The 17,114-nt window shown below is 35.5% G+C and overlaps 1 protein-coding gene across 1 annotated transcript; it reads right to left on the bottom strand.

The window, feature by feature from the left end:
• Positions 1–11,345: 11,345 nt before the first annotated feature.
• Positions 11,346–12,829, bottom strand: LOC139483341 (zinc finger protein 2-like). The gene is made up of 2 exons (XM_071267366.1): positions 12,738–12,829; positions 11,346–12,070 (listed from the first exon to the last, which is right to left on the bottom strand). The coding sequence occupies exons 1-2, from the start codon at positions 12,757–12,759 to the stop codon at positions 11,346–11,348; spliced, it is 747 nt and encodes a 248-aa protein (XP_071123467.1). The 5' UTR covers positions 12,760–12,829.
• Between the last annotated feature and the right edge of the window lie 4,285 nt (positions 12,830–17,114).

Here is a 17,114-nt window from a genome sequence, read left to right as displayed (position 1 = left end):
CATATGAATAAATTGTATCCCTGAAGTTTGAGTCTTACCTACGCCTTTCAGTAAAACTAGCACAGAAGAAGGCCATTATTAACGTGAGCTGTATTCTCACAATCACATCATGAATAGGTGGATCAGAAAAGTACATTTTACGAGTGAGTCAATACAAAAAATACAAAAAAGTACCCATTAAAAATTCAAAAAACATCAGAAAGAATAGAACTCACACAAACACGTTGTATTTAACCAACGCTACTAAACATCATTACTGTTGGATAAAAAGTTTGTACTTGTTTGGCTTTATAAATATTTTGATATGAGCGTCACTGATGAGTCTTATGTAGACGAAACGCGCGTCTGGCGTACAAAATTATAGTCCTGGTACTTTGATAACTATTTACACCACTGGGTCGATGCCACTGCTGGTGGACGTTTCGTCCCCGAGGGTATTACCAGCCCAGTAGTCAACACTTCGGTGTTGACATGAATATCAATATTGTGGTCATTTTTATAAATTTCCCGTTTACAAAACTGAATTTTTCGAAAACCTAAGGATTTTCTTATCCCAGGAATAGATTACCTTAGCCGTATTTGGCACAACTTTTTGGAATTTTGGATCATAAATGCTCTTCAACTTTGTACTTGTTTGGCTTTATAAATATTTTGATATGAGCGTCACTGATGAGTCTTATTTAGACGAAACGCGCGTCTGGCGTACAAAATTATAATCCTGGTACTTTGATAACTATTATCACATTTGTTAAGTCCCCAAGTGTCATCCCACAATGGTAAAGTGTTTTTGTCGAAGATGTTTCAATCATTGTTAAAGTGAGGACTTTTTAGACGAACATTTAATGTATTGTGATAAGATGAATGGAGTGAAAATCGAAATTCCAGAAGAAGATACCATTACAATATCTTACAACATAGTACCAACGTAAAATGCGATTTCCTTATGTTATTTATGCTGACATTCAATGTAGCTGAGAACAGATAGACACTTGCCAACCTGACAAACTAAAAGCTTACACGGATGTTAACTAACAAAATACACCTTCTGGTTTTACTACCGTGTCCAGTATGCTCATAGGGAATATAAAGAAACAAAAGTGTACTCACTGGAAGACATTGTTCAGAGATTTGTGGCTTGTATGGAAGAGATAATGAAGGCGATTGCAGACATCTACATTGATAAAAGACCTGGTGATGACTGAAGAAGATCCCAATGTTTTACAGCGAGTTAAGATTGTCACATGTGCGATGATGAATTAGGTGAAGACAAAGTGCGTGTTCACGAGCGTTCGACAGGTAAGTATCGTGGTGCAGCACATAAAAAAATGTAACTTAGACTGTCAATTACCGGTAAGAAATGCTTTTCATTGATTCGTGTAAGTTTATGTTAAATTCGTCCGACACCTTATATATTTAGCTTAGAATTTAAAGTTGAACTAATTTAAGGTATGAAAGTCGTGATTTAGGTAGAATAATGAATTTATGATCAATAATTAAAAATAAAATGGTTATCTTACGATTTCATGAAGGGTCATTACGACATGACGAAAACACAACTACTATCTGCTGACCGACTTAATAATAAACTCATTAGTGTGGCTGACTATGTTCATGTACTACATGTGTTTACTATTTATTTTTTTTTTTGAAATTTGAAAGTGTTGTTTCCAATGGTTGGTATTAACCAAAGTGCATCGTGTGTCAAAACTTTAACAATCAATTTGGCTTAAAATTTTCATTGACCTGAACACTAACCTTAGAATCATAGCCAGCATCGTATCTGAAAAGTATTCCTTTAAACTGATGAACAACTCAATGTTTGAAAATACCATGGAAAACACACGTTAACGGGTGAATATAATATTAATGACTACTGATAAGCAACCGTTGAAACTAATAGCTACACCCAACTGTGACCAATTCGTGGTGTATAACGAGTCCATGGTAGTAGTAAACATAAAGAAAACCAAACTAAAGTTTAACAAGCCTGTGTACTAAGGAGCAATTATCTTAGACATTTCAAAGATTTAAAATGTACGACATTCATTTGGACTTAGTGCGTAAACCAACGGGAACAAAGTTCGACAATTGTTTACCGACACTGATAGTTAAGCCTATCAAATTTAAACCGACGGCTTTTACAAAGACATATCTCACATTCAAAACAAGATTGACACATCAAACTATTGTATGGAAAACCCGTTTTCGAATTCCGACCAACGTCAACAAAAAAAAAATGATTGGTATGCATGTGGTGGTCAAATGATGGCTAACTTTGTATGGATTCTTACAAGATGTGTTAATATCGAATGGGTGATGGTCAACACACCAGGAAAGCTAAAGGAACGAAGAAACAAGTCAATTGACAGAACATTACATTTAACGATTGCAAGACGTGTTTGATGACCTTTTAACCCTTCCATCATGAGACCTGGAACCCACTGGACGTGTTAGTTTAAGACGACAACAAGCAAAGCGTATTTTGATTCTTACGGACTTTAATTCCCCCTTACGTAATGGTAAATTACTTGAAACTTAAGATCTACTACATCACCGATGAACTTCAGATAAGAGCACCAGTGGTCTGTGGACACTTTTGTTTGTATTTGTCACAATTGTTGTCTGAAGGAAAACCTTGATGAAGTTGCGTTTCCAAGACAGACAAATTTGGACTTTATGGAAATTGAGAAATAAATAGGATTCAATTGCTTGAAGAATTGAACATGAACAACAATCCTATCACTAACATTAAATCTTAGAATAATAATACGGATGCTGCAACAAAACGACGAGTCATGCGTCAATTGAAACACTATACGAAACCGTTAGAATTAAAATTACAATCCGCGTGTAACCAGATAAAGAGAGATATAAAACGACTAGAGAAAGGATATGATACAGTCATTAAAGAACTCGAGAAAAAGGTAGATGAGTTTAAGACCACTCTGCACCAAGAACTCGAGGTAAATCAGATTAAAAACTCGACACATAAAACATTGATGAACTCTTGAAACTTCAGTTGTCAATAGAAGCTTAAGACCAAAAGAAGGAAAATCTAGAGAGTCTGAGGATGTGTATTCTATCGAAACATGCTGGTGGGAAATTAAAATCCGTTAGTGGTTTATTATTTGGTAAAGACGTAGTCCAGATGTTTAAGCCTTCACCACATTAATACTCGCATAACGAAAGTATCCTTTATAATCTTGGGCAAATTGTCAAAGCCTATACTTGCTAAAAGGTTGGTACTGCAAATCTTATTATTTGCATCAAGAGTTTAAGGACTTAGGTTACCCTTTTCATGGAACAAAGACCTCTTTCATCCACACCTGTTTTGTTTTCGCAAGACCTTTCCGATGCGGTTCAAATCCTGAACCGTCTTTTAAGTTAAGGTTCATAAAAAGAACTTTGTACTTTTTCGTCAGTAAAATCCTTGATGCGATACCTTTGGGCTGAAGTGTTTAACACTTGGGACACCAGTTAAGACTTTTCTCGGTCCACCTTTTTAAACATTCTTTTCTTTAAAGTTTAAAACTGTGTCCGTCCCCTACTTTAAATGTAACCTGTGTCAATGAAAGAAGGTTACCAAACAAGTTCCATACACTTTATATTCGTGTTCTTTTTTACTAGCATTATAAGAAGCCATCTTAATTTATCTATATTTGGAGGTGTTGTACTAATGAAACATATTGGCTATTATAGGGATTCAAAGGTGTGCCTTAACGTACTTTTCATATTAACCACACATGCTTTCGGAAATCCTAGGCTTATCTCTACGGCAAAGTTCAAAACCAGACCTATCTCATTTTAAATGTATTGACCCGAGCTATTCGCCACTTCAAAATTTTTCTGGGAACCGGCACTGTCTGGTCACCACAGAGGTTCAAAATTGTCCATTTACGTACATGTATTTTGTATATCAACAATACATTCGGTATTCCTTGACATATCCCTACGGCAAAGTTCCGAACCGGACCTGGCTGATTTTAAAGGTACTGACCAAGGCTATTACCAACTTAAATAATTTCTGGGATCCGGGCCCGTCTGGCCACCACAGAGGTTCAAGGGTGCCCCTTAACGTCAATTTCCGTATTAACCACACATTCGGTACTTTTTCGGCATATACCAACGCCAAAGTTCCAAACCGGACCTATCTCATTTTAAAGGTATTGACCCAAGCTATTCCCCACTGAAATATTTTTCTGGGATCCGGGCCCGTCTGGCCACCACAGAGGTTCAAGGGTGCCCCTTAACGTCAATTTCCGTATTAACCACACATTCGGTACTTTTTCGGCATATATCAACGGCAAAGTTCCGAACTGGACCTAGCTCATTTTAAAGGTATTGACCCAAGCTATTCCCCACTTAAATATTTTTCTGGGATCCGGGCCCGTCTGGCCACCACAGAGGTTCAAAGTTGCCAATTTACGTATTTTCCATATAAACCACACATTCGGTACTCCTCGACATATCCCTACGGCAAAGTTCCGAACCGGACCTAGCTCATTTCAAAGGTATTGATCCAAGCTATTTGCCACTTAAATATTTTTCTGGGATCCGGGCCCGTCTGGCCACCACAGAGGTTCAAAGGTGCCCCTTAACGTAATTTTCCGTATTAACCATATGCATACATTCGGTACTTTTCGGCATATATCAACGGCAAAGTTCCGAACCAGACCTAGCTCATTTTAAAGGTATTGACCCAAGCTATTCCCCACTTAAATATTTTTCTGGGATCCGGACCCGTCTGGCCACCACAGAGGTTCAAAGTTGCCAATTTACGTATTTTCCATATCAACCACACATTCGGTACTCCTCGACATATCCCTACGGCAAAGTTCCGAACCGGACCTAGCTCATTTCAAAGGTATTGATCCAAGCTATTTGCCACTTAAATATTTTTCTGGGATCCGGGCCCGTCTGGCCACCACAGAGGTTCAAAGGTGCCCCTTAACGTAATTTTCCGTATTAACCATATGCATACATTCGGTACTTTTCGGCATATATCAACGGCAAAGTTCCGAACCAGACCTAGCTCATTTTAAAGGTATTGACCCAAGCTATTCCCCACTTAAATATTTTTCTGGGATCCGGGCCCGTCTGGCCACCACAGAGGTTCAAAGTTGCCAATTTACGTATTTTCCATATCAACCACACATTCGGTACTCCTCGACATATCCCTACGGCAAAGTTCCGAACCGGACCTAGCTCATTTCAAAGGTATTGATCCAAGCTATTTGCCACTTAAATATTTTTTTGGGATCCGGGCCCGTCTGGCCACCACAGAGGTTCAAAGGTGCCCCTTAACGTAATTTTCCGTATTAACCATATGCATACATTCGGTACTTTTCGGCATATATCAACGGCAAAGTTCCGAACCAGACCTAGCTCATTTTAAAGGTATTGACCCAAGTTATTCCCCACTTAAATATTTTTCTGGGATCCGGGCCCGTCTGGCCACCACAGAGGTTCAAAGTTGCCAATTTACGTATTTTCCATATCAACCACACATTCGGTACTCCTCGACATATCCCTACGGCAAAGTTCCGAACCGGACCTAGCTCATTTCAAAGGTATTGATCCAAGCTATTTGCCACTTAAATATTTTTCTGGGATCCGGGCCCGTCTGGCCACCACAGAGGTCCAAAGTCGTCTTAGGGTGGTCACCGTCATTTAAGCAGTCTCTGGTAGGTGGTCACTATTAATTTCTTTTCTTTTTTGGCGTTCCATAAGTATTTCTATGTATATTTCTATATGTTTCTGGAGTAATTGGATTTTGTTTCATATTTTATATATTAAATTGCATCTTTGGTGAATCCTCTGTAATGTTTTATTGATAAAAATCTATATAACATAAAGACAAATATACAACTTGTATCAGGGTTTATATTCGAGGACAACGAAAATTTATGACAGCTTGAAGGGGTCATAGAATGGTATCTTTATAGTGATTTTCAACTAAATTTAAATATTGAACCGACTGCTAGCAGTCGGTTGGATATTGAATATCAATTATCGAATGTCAAATAAAGGACAGACCGCTTACATACATATTTAAAACGGAATGAAATGCTTTAGAAATTAGCAGAAACCGTGAAATTGTCGATTTCCGCTGTTAGATTGCATTTAACTAAGATTTAGCGATTTTTGGAACTTTTGAGCCTAACGCAGTTTTTTGGTTTTTAGACATATCGTCAAAATTGGCTGCTGGAAAAAAGTGGCTGCTATCTTCATTGGCCGATGAAAGTGGCTGCCAGCTTGAGTCTGGTCCCTAATTTGTAACAAAACATTTTACGAAAAACAAAATTGATATGACTGACATGGACCAATGACATCCACTGGACTACAAGCTTTTGACTTAGTATCGGCAAGTACATAATTTGGCGGGGTTAACTATGTTTGTGAACGCTCAAACCTACCATTACCTGGTGCTGGTGGAGAAGTACAACTTAAGAACAAACTTTATAACTCAGATGAAAAGGCTCATCACATTGGTACTTTGCGCTAGATAATTTCAGAAATGCTAAAACTTGTCTGGCTACTTTATCTTTAGTTGTTTACTTTTGTACACTGTTTCATAAACTATATTCATACATTGAAGTATTATATATACCACGCTATTTACTAGTTAACATATTTAAACGACGAATCCGCAGGATGAGTTCGTTTAAATGTGTTAATGAGTAAGGCGTGGTGTATATGTTTTGTAACATCATTCAAAAGTGGACTGGTAATTTTTTATCCAATAAAAAACAGTTGAAGTGTCGTTCTAGCCCACTGCTTAGCGCGCGCACGAGAAAACCGGTCCAGTTCGGATACGGCACATCAGATATGACAAAAAGTTATTTTTCTGAATTGAAAAAAAAAGATTTTCCCCAACAAAATTGTATTGCAATAAATATTCCGGCTCAGGTATAAACAGACAACCCCGTTGAAATTATAAAGTCAGTGACGGAAAGTAGAAAATTAATCCTCTTTGTAATACAAACGAAATCCTTGTCCTCGTGCATTTACTAAACTGTCAATCACACGGAGACGTAACAAACTGGCGGAGTTTAAATCATGGTTTAACATAAAAAAAAATAATAGATTAAACCACAGTCCAAGCTCCGCCTATCTACATGGAGTTGCAAGGACTAAGCACGTCATGATTCTTTTTAATGAAATAACATACTAGTATCAATCTTTATATTAAACCATCGTTTTTCAAAAACCGAACTATTATGCAGATTATCACGTATAAACATCAAAGGAAAAAATGCCGTATTATGTTACAATACATATTATGCAAATTACAAAAATGAAAATCGAATTTTAAAAAATATTGAGTCAGACGTAAAACATTTTAATAACATTAATTTCTTAAAAAATGGCAAGACAAGATGATAAAGGTGATAGAACATAATATACATTGTATATGGTATATGTTAAGCAATAGCTGCGCATGTATTTATATAGTTATCAGATCTTCTATGGTGGTACATGTAGCACGGCGACATATAACAAATCGAGGAGCAAGTGATGAGAACTTATTTTTATAAGATTGAGGTGGTAGTTGTTGCATGTTGATCTCTTGACCTGGTCGACCTTCTGCCAACTGATATGTGGACACTTGAGTTTCTCGTCTCATGCCCTTCGCTGGGTTAATGCCAGATACATCTTGTTCAGCTCCTGTCTGAACCATTTGTGTATTTGGCATTTCTACTGTATTTATGTGTTGTCCGGAAGTGACGTACCACATCGTTCTCTGTAAGCAGAAGAATAAAGTACACAATGTACATACAAATATAACATACAATTAAAAAACCAATTGTTTAGAGAACAACTGAAGGGGTTTCCACATGTAACTACTCAGATCTTAGTACAAATTTAAGAGGATTTGACATGAATTTTCGCACTTGAACAAAAAGAAATGTACTAAATAGACTAGTATTACCGACTTTGGACTTAGAAGTTTTTATTTCTTCGACTTAAATTATTTTGGTTGCTCTTAATTGGCCGAGTACCAGAATTTCCTATCATATAGTTAACATCACAAAAATCAAAGATGTGGAACATATTCGATCATAATCAGTTGGTAACTAATGTAATTACTTGTCTGTCTCTTCCATGCCCATCTTGAACATAAAAACTAAATATTGAATAAACGATACTCCTAATGCTCAGGTTGGTTGTCATCGTGCAACGCCGTTAATAACACCATATAGGAAAACATAGAACTCCCTTTTGTCATAAGTAACTGTCCAACATCAAAACATACTATCCACACTCATCTGTGTCCACACTTGTTAACATTACAATATGTAATTCGAAGACAAAAGTCGGTAACATAAAAATAGTCTATTTGTCTTAAGTTTTCTGAAAATAAGGTGAGAATACAGAAAAATACACGATCTAAACCAATTAGAATAAACATAATCGTATCTCAATTACAAAACAGTTTAGTTTACATATATAATTTGTCATCGCAAAGCCGTGCTGATAAGTGAACAGATAATATTATGCTTGAAAAAAAAAACAGATTGTAATTTAGTGGTTGTCGTTTGTTAATGTGTTACATACTTTTGTTCGTTCATTTTTATGCCCCATATATGGGCATTATGTTTTCTGGTCTGTGACTCCGTCTGTTCTTTCGGTCGTTCGTCCATTCATCCGTCAGTTCGTCTGTCCATCCCGCTTCAGGTTAAAGTTTTTGGTCGAGGAAGTTCTTGATGAAGTTGAAGTCCAATCAACTTGAAACTTAGTACACACGTTCCTTGTGATACGATCTTTCTAATTTAATGCCAAATTCGAGTTTTCATCCCATTTTCACGGTCCACTGAACATAGAAAATGATAATGCGGATGGGGCATCCGTTTATTAGAACATTTTCTTGTTTGTGAATAACACGGGTAGTAAGGTCGTCATATCGAGGAGCGTTTAGTACAGTGATTGTGTCATAGTTTGGATAAGTTTGACATGACGGTGTTAAGTCTTTTTGATAACAATCAATGCAAAAATGTAAACACTGGGATATTTTGTAAACGGAACTTCTGATGATAAGTAATTCAAGCTAGTAAGTACATTTGTATAAAGTAAATATGTTAGTACATCACAAGTTGTATCATATGGTTAATGATTTAACACAGAACAAAGCTTGCGTATGTCAAAATTTAAAACTTGCTAATTGGTTTATCGTGCATAAAAAAAATTATTTTCTTACAGTCTATTACATCACATATATCTTCGTGATATAACACTGCGGTCAATTATTCTGAAAAATACCTACTTTTGCAATCAATTCAAAATTACTGAAATATCTGTGTCATGGTTTGGTTCATTCGTGTCATGGTTAAGTTCATGTTCGACATGGTTCAGTTATGTAATTCTTGTCGTGTATAATGAAGAGTTACTATCAAAATTAACAAAAGTCGTTCCATTTGAAACACAAAAGGACATAAAAACGCACATACAATGTAGTAATATGTTATAAGTAGATGCAATATGATTGCCAATGAGATAACTATCCACCTGAGATCAAATGACGTAGATGTTAGCAGCTATTTGTCATCAAGAGGCCTTCAACATTCAACGATGAGCAAAACCATATGTCTCAGCAAGATATAAATGGCTGCGACAAAATTCAATGTATAGGAATTCCAATTAGAAAACCATCAGCCTAATTTCTGTGCAAAATAAATAACAAAATATGATACGCAGTTACATGCGATATTCACGGCATTACAGACACTTAACTACATACAAAATATTGCGAAGTAAAACATGTTTGCGGGCTCCCCAACTTCTTCTTCGCCTTAACCATGCAACACATGTAAACTCACCAGATCGGGTTTAAACAAGAAAATCAAGTAACAGAAACACTAAAGACACAAATAAAGTACTGATATTTAAGTGAGACCTAGTTTCAAACAAATAGAAAATGATAAAAAGTCATGATTCTAAGATAGCTTCTTTTAAATTTCAGGATGGAATTCAGGTGCCAATATTGTGAGCTTTACAATTTAGACATATTTTCAATTCTAGGACACACCATACTAAATCATGGAGATAGATTTCTTTCAGTAAAACGAAAAACAACTAAAGATGGTGTGAGTGGGTATGTATCCAAACATTATCATATCATTCCAGAAATTTTGAAAAGTGAAAACAAGAAAATATGGATAAGCCCAGGAGATGAAAAGATCAAAATTACTGAAGTTTGCTCGGAAAAGGCAATTGAAAATTTTTCTATTACTGAAGTTTGCTCGGCAAAGTCCAATGAAAATTTTTCTAAATCTGAGGATTACGATTTAAGAATGGAGGATGATTCGAATAAAGATAATGAATTTCAGGAAGAATGCAAACAGCCACACGAGATAAACCTAGCCACAGTCTTGGATAAAATCCCTAACAACGACAGTCAAAGAGATAACTTTTGGCTTTTCATACATCTTACACTACAAGACAGATTTCCCATGCAGAGTATAGCCTTTTTGTTATTTTTAGATGTTGTCCGTTGGTTTTCTGAATCTAAAATCTCAGCTATGCGCTATAGCGATAGAAGTAAAAGTTTTTGGCAAATCGGTTTTCGGCTATTCCATACAAAATTTTTAAATTTCATGAGGGGACTTGGTAACCAACACTTGGTAATGGAAAATATTGGAAAACGAGGAAAACTTGATCCTGAAAATTCAAAATTAAATTTTGCTGTTCCTAGCAAAGCAAGCTTGTCGTGCATGCCAACAGTTCTGCCAAAATCCATTCAACCTGGAATTATAAAAGAATTGATATCTTTTATTTCCACAACAGACGACGTCACGACAAAAAGCTGGAAAATTTGTGTTGACCTGAAAAAAATTAACTCGGGAAGAGGTGGTGATTCTATACCGGTAGACCTATGGGGGTATGAGGACAAACATAACAGGTTAGAAAAGCAAACAGAATTCGAAGCCGATATGCAGGTTATTCAATGTATAAAAGAAAAAATAAACTCATTGATAGCATTAGAACATGAAAGTCTTAATATTTTAAGAGACAATGAACAGGTAACTCAATTAAAGAAAGGACTATTTGACATTTTTGAAATTCTTTGTCAAAGATTAAAAGTCTTGCGACAATATCTCATTGGAAAAGAAACCAATCTGAACAAAATAATGGAAAAGTCGGCAATGAGAACAAATCAGTTGATCTCAAGGGATTCGTCAGTACCATAGGAAAGATGAAGAAAAAATCCTTCCTCATAAAAGAGCATGTTATGATATCTAAAAATGTCATTATCTTGAAAATGAGACAATATATCATTTAAACTTTTTGAATGCTAGAAATGAATAAAAAAATCAACTTTTAAATTTATTAAATACTTTAATAAATTATTTTGTTTTACAAATTTTACTATGTCTGGTGAATGATCGAACCCAACGGAAGGACTTTCCACACATACATGTATGCTCTTTCTGGCCGTGTTTCCCACTATGGTGCTGGTCTAGTGAACGCTTGCTGTTAAACACAGCATTACATTCCATACAGTTGTAGGACGTATTCCCTTGACATTCTTTGACATGTCTTGTCATTGATTGTCTATAAGCGAAAGCCTTGCTGCATACGGTACATTTAAACGGTTTGTAGTTTAAATGTTTACTGTTGCGATGACCTTCAAAATGTGCGTTATCGTTAAACCGTTGATGGCAAATATCACATTCTATTGGGCGTGAACTAGCATGGTCTCTTAAATGACGACTTAGGCCTATTCTCGATGTATATTTTTTGCCGCAAAGATCGCACATTAAAGGGTTTGAATGTCGTGCTTCGTGTTCGGTCAAAGCCCATCTATCTGAGAATTTCGCTGGGCAATGAGAACAAATCAGTTGATCCCCGTGTGTTCTCATGTGGCGTGTTAGACATCTTCTTTGAACAATTTTAGAACAGATGTCGCACTGAGCTTTAGTTCTTTTTGGCAAACCCTGTTGATCTTCGTTATTGTTTTCATCTAATTTGTCATCATCTTTATTGAGTGAAACCACTGTTTCTTCAATTAAATCAGTATCACCAACAGCTTCAAATGACCCGTCTAAAGGAGCAATAGATGCAATTGCCTCTGAAAAATTGTATGAGTCCAATTCAATGCATTTGTGTAAAATTTGGAGCCTTATCGTGTAAATAAATAACAAAAAAAACACAATTATGAATTTGGCTGCGTTGTTTTTATGCTAAACATATTTAGTAACACAAATTGAAAAGAAGTTATAAACTACGAAATCATGAAAATATAACTTTTCAACACAGACACCAAACAGGCATTCATAAATGCTAACTATTGTGAAAGGAAGGGTTTTACACATTTAATTGCAAAAACATGTTTACTGAATTCCGAAGTTGCGACTCATCAAAAAAGTCTAGAACCTAGTGACGCGGCAAGTTGTCCTATGTCATACCTTACTGTTTAACGCTATACTTAGAATAGTTTGATGGTTTCAGATCTCTGGTTGTCTCTGTTCAATTTATTAACCTATTTTATAGAAACAAGCAGATATAGAGTTTGGCCTATTTAACTCATCCTATTGTTGAAGAATTCATGTTTGTGTTGTTGGTTTGCTGTCTCATATATGTATTTTCCACGTCATCTTACATTTGATATTACCTTGTAAATTTAAAATCAAATATGCAAAAGTGATAAACGGCAAATATAGATAGCATAAATATATCATTGAATGTTCTAAGAAGTTCAAATGAAGTGTACTTGTGATATATATCAACAAACTTACCATCTGTTTCATCTTCGTCCATCTTATTATGCGTTCTGTCCTATTACAAACGATGATTTCTTGTCTAGCCAGGTCAAAATTAAGGTCGTACACAGTTTAAATGTACATGTAGCGGACAATATAACACGTGTTTCTTTGAATTTCAATCCTTTTTTTCAATCACATTTAATAATATACCACCGCATACTTAAAACTAGATAGCAGGAGTTTTTTTTTCAGAAAGTATAGAAACTATATTACATAAAAAGTAAAATATTTGAAATAATTTAATGATACTATTCACGATGCATTTATACAATATTACAAAGATTTTTATTGATTCCTAATAATAATTGATAAACTTGAACATTATATCGGCTTAAATCCAAAATTGGAAATGTGATCTTTCATATTTTGAATTCGAACTTTGAAAGTACTTTTTATTGTAATTTCACCTATTATAGTTTTAAAACCAATAAGTTTTAAAACTGTTGTCCATGTCACGCGTAACTATTCGGTTTCGTAAATGGTTGAAGACTTATTGATGTCCTCTTAATATTTTTTAATTAGTTTTGTAGTTGGGTTACCTATAACCCCACATCTCCTTTTATTCATCATAAACTGGTTCAAAATTTAAAATAAAAAAAACCCATTAAATGTATAGTTTTCTAGAAAAGAAAATGAAAAACAAGAATTACTTTTGACTGGCTGCCACTTTTGAGTAGAAGTCTTTAGCTATTTGACTAGTGATGCCGCTCATGATATCCCCGGTAGAGTCAAGTATGGACATATGGAGAAAAGATTGCATGTGAAACAGAAGCAACGCTTTGTCTTTTTTTTTTGTAAAATTATATCGAAAGCTACTTTAAACATGTTAAAAGAGCAGTGACTTTTCAATTTATATTGTAGAAAACTTACGAAAAGTAACATGACATGTTTAACTTTCGCTTTGACGATTACACCCACTAAATTTGGTTAAACAGGCTTTTTTTCTTCTCCGGCAGTTAATATATAGTGTAACTCTGTCAATAACAGGCGCTATCAATAAAATTTTGAGTATTAAAGTGAAACACATATATATTTATTTCTATCTAAACCATGACAATCTTGACCAAAACCATGACGAATTTCTAGACTCTTAACCGAACCATGTCAATCGCTTAACCAAACCATAGCAATTCCGATATCTTGCTTATTCTGCGTTAATTTCGTGAAACAACAATTCCAATATAGATCGTTTGACCCCCAATACAGATTCAAGCATCTTATATGCTTTTTATCTGCTCGTGTGAATAGAACTGAGACAATAGTTTAGGGAAGCAACATAAATTAACCATGTCAAACTTATCCAAACTATGACAAAATCACTGTACTAAACGCTCCTCGATATGACGACCTTACTACCCGTGGAATAAATTAGTTCGTTAGTTTTGTAGTTTGAATTGTTTTACATTTCGGGACATTTTAGTGAAAAAAACTATATGAATTAATTATTTTTTTATCCTACATTGAACTTTTGATGTCTAGTTCCTCAGGCACTTGTCTCAGAAATAAAATCCTATATACCTTAGTATAAGACAAATAACGGATACAAAACGGACACATAACGGACGAGTATTGTAAAAAAACGGACGCTACACCGGACACTTCATCCGTTGAACGTCCGTTCAAAGTTTTGAACATGCTCAAATTTTTCCATCGAACAAAACGGACGACGACTGATAAAGCGGACAGTCCGACACTGAGCGAAATGAAACAGATATCGACCGACGTCTAAAGGATAACAACATGCGGCTTATGGACATGAACGAATTCAAAAAAAAATTATTGGTTCCGCGTCCGTTCGCGCTATCTGGTGAGATGTGACCGGAGTTTTAAGCACCAGTCACACCTTATTGGATAGTGCAAACGGACGCCGAACGGATAACTTTTTTCAATCCGTTCATGTCAGTTAGACATCCCTTAGTTTTCGTTTTATGTCCGTTCAGTATCCGTTTTATCCATCAATGTCCTTTCTGTCCGGTGGAAAATTTTGAGAATGTTCAAAACTTTGAATTAAGGGACGTTCAACGGATGAAGTGTCCGTTGTACATCCGGTAGGCGTCCATTTTTTTACAGTATGTGTACGTTCCGTTTCCGTTTTTAATCCGTATCTTCATCAACGGACTCCCAGCGGATATCAATTTTGTCAACGGAAACCCTTTTCATTTATCCGTTAGGCGTCCGTTCGTGCTATCCGGTACAGTGTGATCACAGCTGAAGTGAGAAGTAAACACTTCTAGGCATAGATTTAGAATAATGTGTTCTTAAAAAGGGAAAAATATTAACTGTGGGGCAATACCTTGTGTATACTATAAATATAGATATAAAAGAAGATGTGGTATGATTGCCAATGAGACAAATCTCCACAAGCGTACAAAATGACACAGAAATTAACAACTATGGGTCACCGTACGGCCTTCGGCCATGAGCAAATATATAAAAAATGAAGATGTGGTATAAACCCCATAGTGCATTGTCAGCTATAAAAGGCCCTAAAATGACAATGTAAAACAATTGTAGCGAGAAAACTTACGGCCTTAGACCCTGTTCACACTAGCATTTTTTTTTTATCGATCTAATTTATATCGATCTAAATAAAACCAGTTAGCGTTCACATTATCTTTAATCATATCGATCTCTATCGGTCTAATATGAACCACTGCGTTCACACTACAATTAAAAACGTAATCGATCTAACCTTTTTGCCCGTAAAACTGTAAACACTGTGTATAAATAGAACTGATTTATCAAATTCATGTGCTGATACACTGATACACACACTTGGAAAAAAAATTGGATAAAGTTATTGTTTCTCTTGAATCACAATTTAAAATTTTGATACTGGTGTTACATGTATTGCAGTTTTCTTTAATTTTGAAAAAAAATAACTGTAGCAACGAAGTAACAACACGACGCCGAAAATACTGCGGTTCCTGCAAAGAAAAAAAATCAACATAAGAAAAGAAGACACAGACTTCGCAAATCTATGCTATGGCGAAGACAACATGTTTACAGTTTGTTTTAAAGGTCTTTTAACAGAGAAATATGGGTTAAACAACGAACCTCAGAGATAGTTTTGCCGCTATACATGCGCATACGTTATTTTCGATTCAATCGTTCTAGTTTAAACCGATCTCTGCGTTCACATCTAAAGTAAGATCGGTTTACTTTAGATCGATTCAAACTAAACTACCTCTTTTGGTGTTTTAGTTTAGACCGATTGAAGATCGATTCAATGCGTTCACATTAGCCCTTAAACCGATCTAAAGTGAACCGGTCTAGTTTAAATCAATAAAAAGTGTGAACGGGGTCTTATTTATTTAAAAAAAAAATGAACGAAAACAAATATGTAACTCATGAACAAACGACAACCACTGAAATACATGGTCCTAACTTAGGACAGGCACATACTACATAATGTGCCGGGGTTAAACATGTTATAGCGGGATCCCAACCCTCCCCTATCCTGGGAAATTGGAATAACAGTACAACATTAAAGAACGAATAAAAAAATCAGTTGAAAAGGGCAACTCATCAGAAGTACACAAATACAAGTGGACGTGTATATCAATTTCATTCAAAAGCACACACGGCGTTTCAATATAGTACATAGGAGGGTTTATATTCGTGCAACATTTTCATTTACTCGTCTTGAATATGCATGTAGTTAGACAATGGGCGTTAATGACTCATTCAAACATCATACTACAATCTTTGCAGTTTTACTCCTGTTCATGTTGATTTTAAACATAGAAAATACGTTATAGAAAATAACTGATCCACTGACATTTACTTTGGTGAAATTGCTACCCGTTGATATATAATTTGACAATGAAAAAGAGATCCATTCCTGTGGCACGTCTATGTATTCTTCATAAAGAAGAAACCCCATACCACGATATGAGGCTGTCAGGATAAAGGTCTAGTGTTGAAGATTCACAGTTAAGCACTGATTATGTAAATATAGCGCAGGGGATGCAAATTGTCTCGTGCTAACGATTTTTAAAACCAAGTTCTGTGTTATGTTGATGTTAACACCAGCACTGCAAATGTTAAGTATAGCGATGTAGATATCTAAAAGCTAGCTATTGAGATGTCAAGATAAGCGATGTAGGAATAAATTCTAGCTTTTGGAGATGTCAATTACACCATTATTGACTTTATAGTTTCTGTGCAAAACTGCATCTCAAACGCTAGACTATTAATTTCCAGCGCTAGAACTTTAATACTTTACAAAACACACAGTTGTTTACTATCTAGAATCTATTACAACCAAAGGTCTCTTTAGAATCTGCTGTCATAACTACAGACAAGATTTAAATGACAGTTGGAACGTTTTGACGGTTGTATATGTAA

This window comes from Mytilus edulis, chromosome 7, assembly GCF_963676685.1.
Source record: "Mytilus edulis chromosome 7, xbMytEdul2.2, whole genome shotgun sequence".
In the NCBI taxonomy this organism is placed as follows: Eukaryota; Metazoa; Mollusca; class Bivalvia; order Mytilida; family Mytilidae; genus Mytilus; species Mytilus edulis.
The sequence above is the reverse complement of the archived record's forward strand: the minus strand, read 5'-3'. Positions and strand labels throughout refer to the sequence as shown.

Bases quoted from the DNA above. Each gene is read 5' to 3' on its own strand.
- LOC139483341 (XM_071267366.1), bottom strand. From the start codon at position 12,759: ATGGACGAAGATGAAACAGATG. The intron at 12,071-12,737 runs GTAAGTTTGTTG...ACAATTTTTCAG, and splicing joins GGACGAAGATGAAACAGATG to AGGCAATTGCATCTATTGCT.